The following is a 12,803-nucleotide window of genomic DNA, read 5'->3' on the forward strand; positions in this document are numbered from 1 at the left end:
GATATCTAGACCCTAATGATAGGATATTGCCAAACTATGTGTAGGTATCCTTAGAATCTTGGCATCCTGGGAATGACATATTTCAGGACATTCAGCTTCCTTTTATTCAAACATTTCCCAAGTTCTCTGTTCTGATCCCCCCTTACACTTTCCAGTTAAGTAGGAAAAGACCTCCGTTTAATTCTAAGGTTGCTTTCCTTCCCCAGTATGTCATATTCCTTTCCTTATCTCACTGTGGGTTGTGTTGCCTGTACTACCTACCTACCGAAAAGACCAAGCAACTATGGAAATGATTTTATATAATCTTTACAACTACAGAAAAGACTGTATTGGTACCTTGAAAAAATATTAGGATAAACAATGCTTCCCACATTAACAAAGACTGTTGCACATGTAATTAATTGCTTTCTGTCCTCCTCTTTAAGCTCACGTATGAAGAGTGTGATATGGCCCACAGGCCCAAAATGAGTGTATGTGCTAGAAACACATATGCCAGGGTAAATGGAAGTGTAAGGTTTACATTTTGTGCCAGAATTTCCATTTGGTGTTATTTAAAACTGCAGATCAAGGCTAGACTGTGTGACCAGCCCTAGATGAGTGTACAGGCAAACTGTACAATGTTGTTCCATTACATCCTGGCTCTTGTGGAGCTGCTCCTTTAGCAGGTATCTGAAGCTTGTTAGGAGACAGGAGGTGTTAAACTGGGCCATCTCACATAGTCTCACCTCAGGAACCCAACTCCAGAGCTTGGACTGGGAGTCTTATCTACTTATAGTGTCAGTGGAGACATTTTGGTGGACATGACCTTCTCAAGACCCCAGTGACTGAGAACAACATGTGGACCTTCTACACAAGGCAGCTTGAGACACCGCCAGCAGTCACTGGATGTTTTTTTCTTCCAAGCAAACTTCTGAGTCTCCTTCTTATTTGTAATCTCTGGGAATGAAATCTCACTTTGAGTTACAGTTAAACCAAGGGATGGGAGCTGCATGGTTCAGCACAGTCACTTCAAGAATAAAAGCAGCCAACCCAAACATTGCCCATGACCCTCCGATGTGGATGGCAGCAGCCGGTGTCCACTGAGGAGAGGAGGTGGCCTTGGAAGGGGTGGAAGCAGAGAAGAAAAGCAGTGACCATCCACAGCATTGTGGTCCCTTTAAATCTTCTCCTCCACTTGGCAGCTCCAATTTTTCCGTGTTGCTATAGCAAATCTCCATGGCAATGACCCTAATCGGGGAAGGGGGGATGCAGGGGGACGCATGCTCAGAGTGAATGCTGGAGTCTCGCCTGCTCGTTTCAGCTGCTCCACGGGTGAAGAGAAAGCTCAGGTACTGGGCAAACTGCTCCTTTGGGAGTATTGCAGCCCACAGTATGTCATCACTGTGATGCATGCATGTGGCTTTGTGTGTACCTGTGGGTCTTTGCATATCACAGTTCATCTCCTTCTTTGTAGGGAGCAAACTGCTGATTTTCACTCTTTCTCCTCATTCCAGGCTGGGAAGAGAGCTTGAATTACTGACACGAGCGATGGCGTTGCCTTCTGCCTGGAGTGCGATGCGTGTGGTGATCCCCTTCATCTCGGTGCTGGGCCTGCTAAGCGTGAGGCTTGTGGGGGCCAGCCAGGACTCGGGGAGTGTCATTCCTGCTGAAAGTACGTACTGCCGTGCTGCTCTCATGCCCTGCTGCACGTGTCCTGCTTTGCGCCCTCCTCTTACCCCTGCAGCCACACACACAGTCCCAGGGATACCTTGCTGACTGGCTCACGCACACCTTGGAGCTGGGAGCTCTTGGCTTTGGATCACAGCTCTGTATTAATTTCTTCTATCATTTTGAGCAAGTCTCTAGTTTAACTTCCTCAGCTCTAAAATGAGGCAATAGTTGGAAGACACTGGGGAATGGTTCTCAGTCGGTGTTCTCAGGGTGTTTTGGTCAGGAAGTTTGAAGCAGCTGCTCACTGAAAGCTTAAAAACCCTCTGGGAATTCTTTTGTTTTTCAAAATGGGGAATGCAATTGCATGCAGTTTTGTGGCAAGTGGTCGGTACTGTCTGCTCAAGGAGAATATCATGCTTAAAAATAAACCCTATGTGACTTCTGTGTGTCTGTGATAGCAGAGGTGAGTCAACACATCTAGGAGGAGAAGTATGCGATGGTTCCTTGTTCCTCTTGTGCAGCAGAAACTCCCATTTTATTATGGCCACTGTCTCCAAATCAGATCTAACCTTTCTGATATCCTGTGACCAGGCTACTAAGTCCCCTGAGGAGTCCTTGAGAAAGATTCCTTGTCTTGTTTTGCTTTTGCATGTGAGAATGAGGAAAGGAGGGCACCCGGTGTTTCTGCAGAGACACGCTGCCCTGCCCTGAATTGCAGAGGCTGGCAGCATTGCTGTGAATGCACAAATGGTGTTTCTGTCTGAGGCCAGGCCAGGAGGAAGGCTCCTGACTCACCATGAATTATAAACCTCCTTGTTGCCGCAGGAACAGTGTTTTAAAGCAACAAGGAGCTTGCAGTGCTCCTTGTCAGCCTGTGGTTGAGGAAATGCTGCACAGTTGCTCAGTGTTCCAGGTACCCTCCTTTGCCCATCAGTGCCAGCTGCTCTCAAAGCCTGGAAATGCTCCTAGACACCTAAAATGAGACACAGTGCTTGGAATTCAGGACACTGGGCCAGACAGAGCTTTGATGTGATCTAGTACAGACATTCCTGAATCTTTCCCTGCTTGATGTCAGCTCCATAGGCTATTTCTCACTCAGCTCTCTATCCTCCCGGGTACTGACCCATTTTGGGGACAGTGCTGCTGATGTGCTTAAGTCCATGTTATCTTCTCAGAGCTGTAGAGGTCCTGTGCTGTTGTTGTGTAACACTGATCTCTGGCCTGGGATACCATCTCCTAAGCTCCACTTTGCTTTCTCTTTGCCAGTCAGAGCCAGGCCCAGCTCTTTCTGAATAATGCTGATTAGAAGTGATTAATTAGGTCCTTATACTTCATACACGCTATTTTGCATTTACAAAGACTGTTCAAGTCTGAAGTGGTGTTGCTAATGCTTTCAAGAGTATTTTCTTTAAAGTTCAGAGCAATCCTCCAAAAATTAATTAAGCAGTTTCCCCAGGCTACCTTTGCATTTCCAGTCCAGATTGTCCACTATGAAGGATGAAATGTGGAACTGAAGAAAGAAGCCGGTCAGTCTGGTTGCATGAGCCAAGGTGCAAGAGATACAAAGAGTAAATGCCATGTGTATGCGAGGGAAAGTCACAGTGCTTTCAGCTGCAGTTTTTCACCAAGAAGAAGCCAAGAAGCATATTTTAAGCTCTCCTCCCCCACTTCACCCCAGACACACAAAGGCAGACACAGTCCTCATGCTGACAGGATCCATTTAAAGAATTATAGCTGACTCTTGATAATTCTCATTATGTTAATCCACAAACCTGTTAAGTCTTCCTATGAATGATAGCCTGTTCCCAGCTGTCAGCAAGGAATTAATAGCACTCTGCTGTGCTTTGCTATGGTGGGACTTAAGGTTTGGTTCCACGATTGCTTTAAGCTGATGTAAGCCTGTGCTGCTTCTGCCCTTCTCACCATAACTTTCTCCCTTGTCCTCATTCTGGCCCCAGGACTTGTACATTCAAGAGCTGATCTGGAGAAAAATAATCAGCAATTCAGCTGACCAAGCAACTGCTCGTTCTCTGCTGCTGTGAGCAAGGGAAAGTGTGGGAACCTGCAGCTGAGGACAGAAAGCAGAATGTACTTAGATCTGCTCAACCCCCTTATGAAACCAGACAGAGTTAGCCTGAGGAAGTGTTCATGAGTGTCTTAGTGAAAATGTACTGAGCATGAAGAGAGGATGAGCCCAGCTTAGGTAGAGCAGCTTGCAGGCCAGCTGTTCAGTCTGGAAGGGTGACACTGAGGTGGGGAGTGATGGAGATCAGCAAAGTCAGAAGTGGGGCAAGGATGGCGATTATGTAATAAATGTCTTTTTCACTGCAAAAAAATTGGAGGCAGAAAGTGACAGCAGTAGAAGTTAACTTCAGAGCCTACGAGATGGACAGTTTGCTCACAGAGTGAGCTGCTGAGCTGTGGAACTCATTGGCACACCATGCTGCAGATGCTGAGAGTTCCCATGGATTCAAGAAACAATGTGTCAAATTAATGTGAGAAAAATCCATGTAGGACTTAAATCCAAGACTCGGGATGTCTATTCTCATGTCTCTTGGTAGCCTAAAATAATACTGCTAGAGGTCTAATCTAGAGGTTTGATCTGTGATCACAGAGTTGTAGGGCTTGGAAGGAACCTCTGGAGATCATCTAGTCCTACAGTAGGTTATACCCTACCCCATCCCAACCCATCCAAGCCCACCCCACTATTACTCCCATTGAGAGTTTTTACAGCAGTTGCCTACTTGAAGCAAAGCTGGACATAGCATGGCCACCACTGGGAACTTGGAGGGTTATCTATTAATTACTGCAATTATTTTAATTCATTCCTGTCTCTGGGAATACCTCAAGCTAATTTTAGCCCTCTCAGATTCCAGCAGTAGACCCCACGATGAGCACAGCTGCACCCCACCTGCTTTGCAGTAGGCTGGTAGGAATCACCAACAGTAACACTCCTAATCACTAACAACGGTACACTGGAATGAGCAATGAGCACCACCAGCCCCACAGCAGCAAGATGGCCTCAGCTTAGGGGAGTGAGTAAATCCTTTACATGAGCAAAGGCTCTGACCCTGTGGGGCTGCATCTCGTTTCCCATAGCTTTGTTCTAAGAAGGAAAAAAAAAAACAAAAAACAAACAGCAACCAACCAAGTGCTTAATCTTATGTATTACCAAAGTATCTGATATTGACTACTGCAAGAACCTGCTATTATGATCATTTAAAAGCTCAGCTGCAGTCAGGGTTTGGGTGTTTCTGCTGATAAAAAGCAGACTGTAGCTGTAGGATTGCCAGACAGTGGGGATTTGCTGCCCCTGTTTTAACGGGGGAACTGCATTCAGGTTGTTCCATGCTAAGTGCAAGAAGTTCAGTGATGAGTTCAGCAGTGCCTTGATTTCCAATGCTCTGCTCTGATGTGTGCTCTGCAGGGCTGCAAGTGGAAGGTTCACAGCCAGCTGCCTTCCTGGCTGTCCTCCTCCCAGGTACAGCTGTCCCCTTATCTGCAGTGGTGCTGCTTTAGTGAGCTCTCTTTGTGCCACTGCACAAAGACACGGCCAGGGTGTCGCAGTGTCATAGAATATCCCAAGTTGGAAGAGACCTGCAAGGATCACTGAGTGCAGCTCCTGGTTACACATGTGATATGGTGACAGTCACCTCAGGGCAGGCAAGTAGGCCAGGGTAGGCTGCTTTCTAAGGAGTAGGCCGCAGCCCCAAGCGAGTGGCAGGTTTGCCAACAGCACACTGAGTATTCAGGCTCTTCCTCCATGCTCAGAAGTGAGAACAGTTTGACTGTCTAAATACTGATAACAGTCTGCAGGGAGCTCTGTAGCCACCTCAGCCGCAGCTTTGTACTCACTTTGCTTTGTCAGAGCAGCACAAGTGGCTGCCTGGGGACAAAGATTTTAACATTTCCCCCCACACGCTGTCAGGGCTCTGTGATCAATATAAAATTTCATCTCTCTCCATTCCTCCTGTGTCTCCCTGTGTCTGCAATTTCTTCCTCTGAAAGCACATACTCCATTTATTCTTTTACTAAAGGGCACAAGATCAGCGCAGGGTGAATCCTGGCAGAGTAGAAATGCCCAAGCCCAGCAGTGAGCCAGGAGGTTGTTGGCACATCCCTTCCTCTTCCTCTCTCTGCCTTCCCCCTGCCCTGTCCCTCTGTGCATGCACATTGGCACCAGCTGCAGAGCCAGTGGGACACTTTGCATTACTGGCAAAGGAAAAACAGAGCAGCAGGTGAAGGAAACAAGTACAGATCTGCTGCTGACCCTTGCCAAGCTCTTCTCGTAAGATCTTGCTCTCATAAAAACAGAGCTGGCTGGCTGATTTTTGATCCACTGCAACTGCTATTTGCAGCCAACCTGTGCAGAATTAACCCAGGTGTGGGGAGGAATGGGGGATTTCCATTTCAAAGAGAGAGGATGGGAGCTGAAGGCATTCAGCACCTGGCAGAACAGAGCTTAGGCTGTGTTCGGAAAAGGCAAAGCAGCAAAGCACTCGTGCTTTTGCTGGTCCTCACTCAAGAAGTGGGCACTCACACATAGCCTGGCCATAGGCAGCCCTAACTTTGCACAGATGCAGGTGTGGATCCTGGTAAAATGGATTTTCTCCTGGAATTACGAGGTCTCTGAGTGTTCCCTCTTTGTACTGCTGCATTCCGGATTTCACGCTGTGTCAGTGATGTCTTTTTTTCTATACCTTTTTTTTTTCCAGGCCGTCCCTGCGTTGACTGCCATGCGTTTGAGTTCATGCAGAGGGCGTTGCAGGACTTAAAGAAGATGGCGTATAACCTAGACACGCGGGTATGTGCTTCTGTAAGAAAACTTTTCCTTAGCCTTTGTTTCCGAGCAGCCAGGTCTGCCTGTCTGCATACAGCAGACACGACATCTCTGCTGACTCACTTTCGTTCCAGCAAATAGGATTGTACCAAGTGCAGATTATTTGCCACCCGGTTGGAGAGCTTCAATAGCCTGATTTCTTGCATAACAGGCTAAAGAATTACCCCTGACAATTCATGCATAAAATAAAGAAGAAAAGGAGATGTGTGTAGGAGAAGGGAGTGAGAAAGAAGGTTTATTCTCTGTTTCATAACGTTGCTTTTTAAGAGTGGATTCATCACTCTATGGGTGGGAGCAGCAGATGAATGGATTAGCAATAGGGTGGCAAACAGGGCTGGCAGAGAGGAAAGGCGGGCATGTTTATTCCTTGTTCATGTACTGATACTTTCCAAGAAGAAGAGGTGAGTGTATTTGCTTGGGCAGTTTTCACAGCATATGGGGCATTTTGCAGCCTCACCTGCCTCTGTTGTGCTGCAGAGGTCCCAAAGAACAAAATGTGAGGGTGCGATAAAATGCCCTGACTTTAGCATTGCTTACATATGTGGGTTTGTAAATATGCATGGCTATTGGCTGGGATAGGGCTTAATGAAAATTCACAAATGGTTCCATGCTGACTGAAGTTTGCAAGGAGCAGGAGAGTCCAAGGAGCAGCCTGGTGGAGCTGTAGGAGTCCCTGTTCATTTCAGGGGAGTTGGACTAGATTAAGTTTAACTCAAATAATTCTATGATTCTACAATAAAGCCGCTTCATATGCTTTGCACTACCTCTGCTTTCCTAATGGTTCCATATACATTGGCAACGTGACAACAGTCAGACTGGAGCCTCGTCTGTGGTTCCCTTGGGTGGCTGCTTTTGGCCAGTGCCATCTTTGTTGGTGGGTGAGAAGGGCTCCTTGGTCCTTCGAAGTCACAGAATCACAGAATCACAGAATCACAGAATTATAGGGGTTGGAAGGGACCTCTAGAGATCATCGAGTCCAACCCCCCTGCCACGTTCTGCTCAAATCGCCATTCATGGCAGTCAGCCACAGAGAGTTGAATCAATCATGTCTCAAGTTGTAAAACTGAACGGCAATTATATTGCTTTGCCTTTGGTTTCTTATGACCTTGGACAATCATGTAGGGCTGCAGACAATGAGGAAGCTTTCACAAGCTATGGACAGCAAACTGATTCGGCCAGGGATCTGTGTGCAGGATGGGTTACATTGCAGAAGTTTCCCATGCACTAGCCTAAAACTCACTTACCATTAGGCATCAGACTGCAAACAGCAGAGCTCCACCCCTGCAGCTGGGCTGGCCTGCTCTGATGCACAGCTGAGAGTCACCTGTTTGGATTAGGTGCATCTGAAACATTTTGTGCCAGTGTATGAAGGAGGTGTTGAGACTCCAAAGGCCTTTCTGGAAGAGACACTTCAGTTAAGTACAAATTATGACATGGTGCAGTTACAAAAATGAAAGGCTGTGGCCAAACCTCTACAAATGGCCCTCCGTTCTCAGACAGGTACAGCCTTCATATCTTCACTTAACTACTAGTGTTTGGCTGATACTGACCCAACTCTGCTCACGTTTTACACACTAATAACTTCACTGAACAGCTCTGAGTCTTTAAAATTCTTGCTCTAAGGGCAAACCTCATGGAGGACTGATCAGTCAGGGACTTCCAACGTGGCCACAGTTAATTTTGGTAATCAATGCTTCTCTCTCAAAGTCTTTTGCTTTATAGTCGTGTGGTCCCCAAGCTGCTCCTCCTGCCTGTAGGTAGTCATGAGTGATGCCTTGGCGGGGTTTGTGTAACAGTGACAGCTTGCAGGCATTACAGTGAAAACCAATAAGCCTGTGTGACATTAAGATGATTCTTTGATTTTTACTGGGCTCCCAACAATGGGAGCATTCACTCATCCAGGATTGCACTGTATAACCAAGAAGCAGTGCTGCTTGAATGTACAACAATAATGCTTGCCATTGCACTAAGCTGATAAGTGAAAGCAGACAAGGAATGTGAGCAAGTCGTCTTTAATGCAAAGGTAGATGTCAGAAGTTTAGGCTGAAAAGAATGAAGTGAGGGAAGGAAAAAGCATCTCTCAAACAGCCTCTGCCTGCAAAGCTTGCACTGTGAGAGCAAGAGGTGAGCAGCAGAGTGGGAGTGGCTGGGGATGGAGGCACTGGGCTGGGGGGCAGGGAGTCTGGGCTCAGCAGAGAAGATCCTTGGGTAGAAGTGCCCAGCTATTGCTATGGGAACTGGGTATCTTCATTAATTAGGCCTGCTGGTGTTGTCAGGAAGCATCCTGTAAGGGGAGCACCAGCTGAAGAGTCGGTGTTCCACAGAACTTTTTGATCTTTTGCTAATAAGAAATCTCTAAGCTTTAGTACTCTCGTTTCTTTGGTTGTTGTTTTTTTTTCCCCCAGTGCAAATGGGAAATCCATTTATGCTGAATTTAAGCCTGGAAAGGCTTAAGGATTTTTCTTTTCCCCAAGGAACTCTTCAGAGTTAGTTTGCAAACTACTTAAGGGGCCGGAGACCACAGGTTGAGAACAACAAATCTATGCTCAGGAAAACATTCATCTTTGGTCACAATTACACTTAGAATCATAGAACCATGAAATTATTGATGCTGGGAGAGATCTCTAAGCTTATCTTGTCCAACCATCCACCTACCACCAATACTGCCCTCCAAACTATGTCCAAAGTACCACGTCTACATATTTCTTGGGCACACCCAGGGCTGGTGACTCCACGACCTCCCTGGGCAGCCCCTTGTTGCTCTTGTTTTGACACTTCTGAAACTCCTGTAGTATTTGGGAAGTTCAGTCTTTGTTTCTCAAAAAGTGAGTCCAAGGCCAACAAGAGATCTAAGCTGCAGTAATACCTGATATTTAAGTGCATTTGAGAATCCAAAGTTATTATTTTTCCTGGAGGAGAAAGAAACAAAAGCTGGGAAATTATTCTCTACCAAGACACTCCAAAACCAAGAACAAATGGCTCTAAATGATTTGTACAGAGAATGGTTTTTAAGCTTTTGATGGGGTTCTGGAGGCACGGCTCCAAATGGAGTTGGTAATAAGGCGACTGCCACCAAGCTACTTCAGGTTGAAACGAGAGCCACAAGCTCAAGTCCAGATCTGCCCTAAAAAGAGGTGAGTTTCAGACAAGGTGGTTAGACTGACAGCGGGATTGAACCCAGTGGAGAAACAGCAGCGTAATGGAGAGCATAATCGGCCCCTTAGCACACGCTATCTGGCACAATTAAATTGTACAGCTCTGAAGGCTTCATCAACAGGAAGCCATCAATCAGTGGGAAGGAATTAAGAGCAGCGCAGCTGAAAATGGAATTTTGCTCAGCATTTAGAAAGGACATTTTAATAATATTGACAGCTCTGTCCCTGGAAGTTAACGATGGAAATGGAAACATTTGGGTTACCAAAATACTCTCCGTGCCTCTTGATTCTGAATATGCTTATTTTGTGTCACTTTTTCTGGATGGAAGCCAACCGTAATAACAGTGATTTCTCACTCAGCAAAGCACCTCGACTACAGCTGTGTAGAAGAATTAGGTCAATCGATTTTACACTCGTACCTTTTTAAAGTGCTTTTTTTTCCCCAGTTTCTTCCTTTCTTTCTTTTTCTTTCCTTCTTTTTGTTTCTTTTTAACCCGATTTTTTCCTGCAGACAGAAACCCTCCTCCTGAGAGCAGAGAAGAGAGGCCTGTGCGACTGCTTTCCTGCCATGCACTGAAATGAGCGCTGGGATTAGGCCAATGGACACGTATTATGCATTCATTTTCAAAAGGCTGTTGAAGAAATGACAGGAGGGTACAGAGTGCTGCACCACAGGAAAACAATTTTTATCCAAACAGGTACAGCCCCATTAGCTCATTTTGCCCTTGATGTGTTTTGTCAGTACTGTATGTCACAGTGCATCTGCTGCAGTGTCAAAAGAAGAAGCGGCGTTAGTGTCTCGTTCCTGGGTTTTGTGTAAGGGCAGCATCTCACTTTCCTGCTACTTCACGCCAAAAATTGTCCTTAGACTCTCAGGCCAACCCCTCAGCTTATGTAAATTGCCACAGATCTGTGATAGTAAGCGGAGTCAAATTCTTTTATGTATTTACGTTACAAGTGCGTCCCAAAAGAGAAAATGAAGCTGCTTTGCGGTGATGCCCTGCTGTAAATTTGCAAACAGGCAGTCGTGCTTTTATACAGAAATTAGTAGTTGTCACTGCCTGCCTGGCAGCCCACAGGAGGTATTTGTTCCCAATTGTATCAATAATCCAGTGCACAGCAAACAGTAATCTGTACCCGGCGCTTGTTTCTTCAGAGCCACACAGTAGCTGTGATCTTTTTGGAGGGATTTATTCAGTATCCAAAGCGATCGCTAACGTTTATAATCACATGAATGCTGCCTGGCAATAGAACTGATTGTGTCTGCCAAAATCTTCCGGAGAAGTGTCTTTCATTAAGCAAATCACAGCCTGGGCTGTACCACTCTCACTGGCCGCTACAGCAGGTCTGGCACAAGGCCTGCACAACACCCACACTGCCAGGAGCCTCCTGCAAACTCCACTTCTTAAATAGATGGCTTCCAGCAAGACGGCCGGCAGCTCTCGCATGGACTTACACAGGGAGGAATTTCTCTCCACAGTGATGTGTTGCAGAGCTGATGCCATGGATGTTCCCGCTGCAGTCAGTGGGAGATGAGAGGACAGAATGGGTCCGGCACTGTAGCGGTAGTAGGCAAGATTGCACCTTGTTGTGCTTTGAAAAACAGCGGCACATCCTTTCCCCTTGTTTTCCTTTTTCTTTCCTTTTTGTTTGGGGTGGGCAGGATGGGGAGAACAGAAGATCCCCCCAGTGGAAAGTTATTGTACAGAGTAACAGATTCCCATCAAACTTCAAATATCTTCCCCAAAGCGTAACGAATGGAAATGTGGAGATCAAGCCAGAGCATCTACACACTCATCTGAAGTTCTATACACACGAGGGTGTGGGAGCAGCACCAACAACGATAGTTCTCAGAGTTATTTTGTCAACCCTTACCAAAACGCCCACTGCTCCAAAAGCAGCTGATATTCTGCTGTCAGGCTGCTCAGGGAGCTCTGAGCAGAAACCTCTATGTTTCAAAACCTCTTCTTTTCCATTTTATTCTGCCACTGCAGGCAGAGGGAACTGCGACCCACTGCCAAAATACTTTGTGTGCAGCCACAGGCAGTAATAGACAGCATTAGAATGCACTCTGGCAAAGTAACTTGAAAGGTTGCTGGTTCTCAGTAAGGAAAAGCATCCTTCTGCCTTTGTTTTAAGCAGGAATTCTGTAGTATTCTAGAAAAACCCTTTATAGGTTGTCCGGACCCTGCTTGTATAAAAGGGAAAGCATCGTGATGCTGCAGCACGTTGCTTTTAGAAGCATTACGCTCCACTGAAGCACTGGAAACTGGCTGAAGGGAAGCAAGAGAGTCTCATAATGGAGTGGTTTATTTGACAACTCAAACAGCAGGCGTAACACAACTGCTTTCAAATACCAGCCTTAGGTTGCTTTGCTCCCACTTCGATTTGAACGTAAGCAGTGCACAGATCTGGAACTGATTCTTGGCAGGAGGGAGGATTTCAGCACGGAAGCTGCGAGTTGTTCAGCACAGCTCACTTTCTGGGGACAGCAGCATGTCTGTGGTCTTGTATTGCTGTTGTGCATGCTTATTCTGCTGGTACCTTAAAGAACGGGGCAAAGTCCTGTTAGCAAATGCTGGGTTTGGGGGGTTGTTGTTTTGTTTTTGGCTGTGTTTTTATCTAGAAAAGTGGTTGAGCACAGCTGAGTTTTGATATGCAGCTTATTATGATAGAGGTGGGATGACTGACGGGTGGGTGTTCTATGGCTCCCAAAGGAATCAGGGACGCTGCAAGTTTGCAACTGTGACAGCAGTGATGAGATGTATTCCTCTTTGTCTACGATAATAAAGATTCAAGATGCGTTGCGTTGTTTGGTGTGCTTTGTTGCTGATTTAACTTAACTGATGTAACCTAAGAGTGCTCGTGTAGAAATAAATATCTGCTCTTTAATGAGTTGGAAAATTCTCAGATGGAAAAGTGCAATTTGGAATAAGGAAATCAAGGCATTTGAGGTAAATCTATGGATGTATTCCTATTTGGTGAAGTATAAAATCGAACTCAGTCTTATTTGAAGTTAAACGTACTGCAAAGACTTGTAGAACTTTTCTAAAGACTCCATACTCTGAACTTGGTAGCTGTGGTAAAGCTGCTTTTAATGAGCAAGGTAGTGCTAACTAAAAACTGAGCTACGTAGCTTTAATTTATTATTGCTCATG

At 45.9% G+C, this 12,803-nt stretch overlaps 1 protein-coding gene across 2 annotated transcripts; it reads left to right on the forward strand.

Moving 5' to 3' along the window:
* Positions 1–1,200: 1,200 nt before the first annotated feature.
* LOC140252297 (NELL2-interacting cell ontogeny regulator 1) lies at positions 1,201–12,448 on the forward strand. 2 transcript variants are annotated; one of them, XM_072336798.1, is made up of 4 exons: positions 1,201–1,328; positions 1,494–1,651; positions 6,366–6,454; positions 10,161–12,448. In XM_072336798.1, the coding sequence occupies exons 1-4, from the start codon at positions 1,273–1,275 to the stop codon at positions 10,173–10,175; spliced, it is 318 nt and encodes a 105-aa protein (XP_072192899.1). In that variant the 5' UTR covers positions 1,201–1,272; the 3' UTR covers positions 10,176–12,448. The 2 variants fall into 2 exon arrangements, with proteins under 2 accessions (XP_072192899.1, XP_072192898.1); XM_072336797.1 differs by having other exon boundaries at positions 1,202–1,328; positions 10,157–12,448.
* The last annotated feature ends 355 nt before the right edge of the window (positions 12,449–12,803 follow it).

Source organism: Excalfactoria chinensis, chromosome 4 (assembly GCF_039878825.1).
Source record: "Excalfactoria chinensis isolate bCotChi1 chromosome 4, bCotChi1.hap2, whole genome shotgun sequence".
Lineage (NCBI taxonomy): Eukaryota > Metazoa > Chordata > Aves > Galliformes > Phasianidae > Excalfactoria > Excalfactoria chinensis.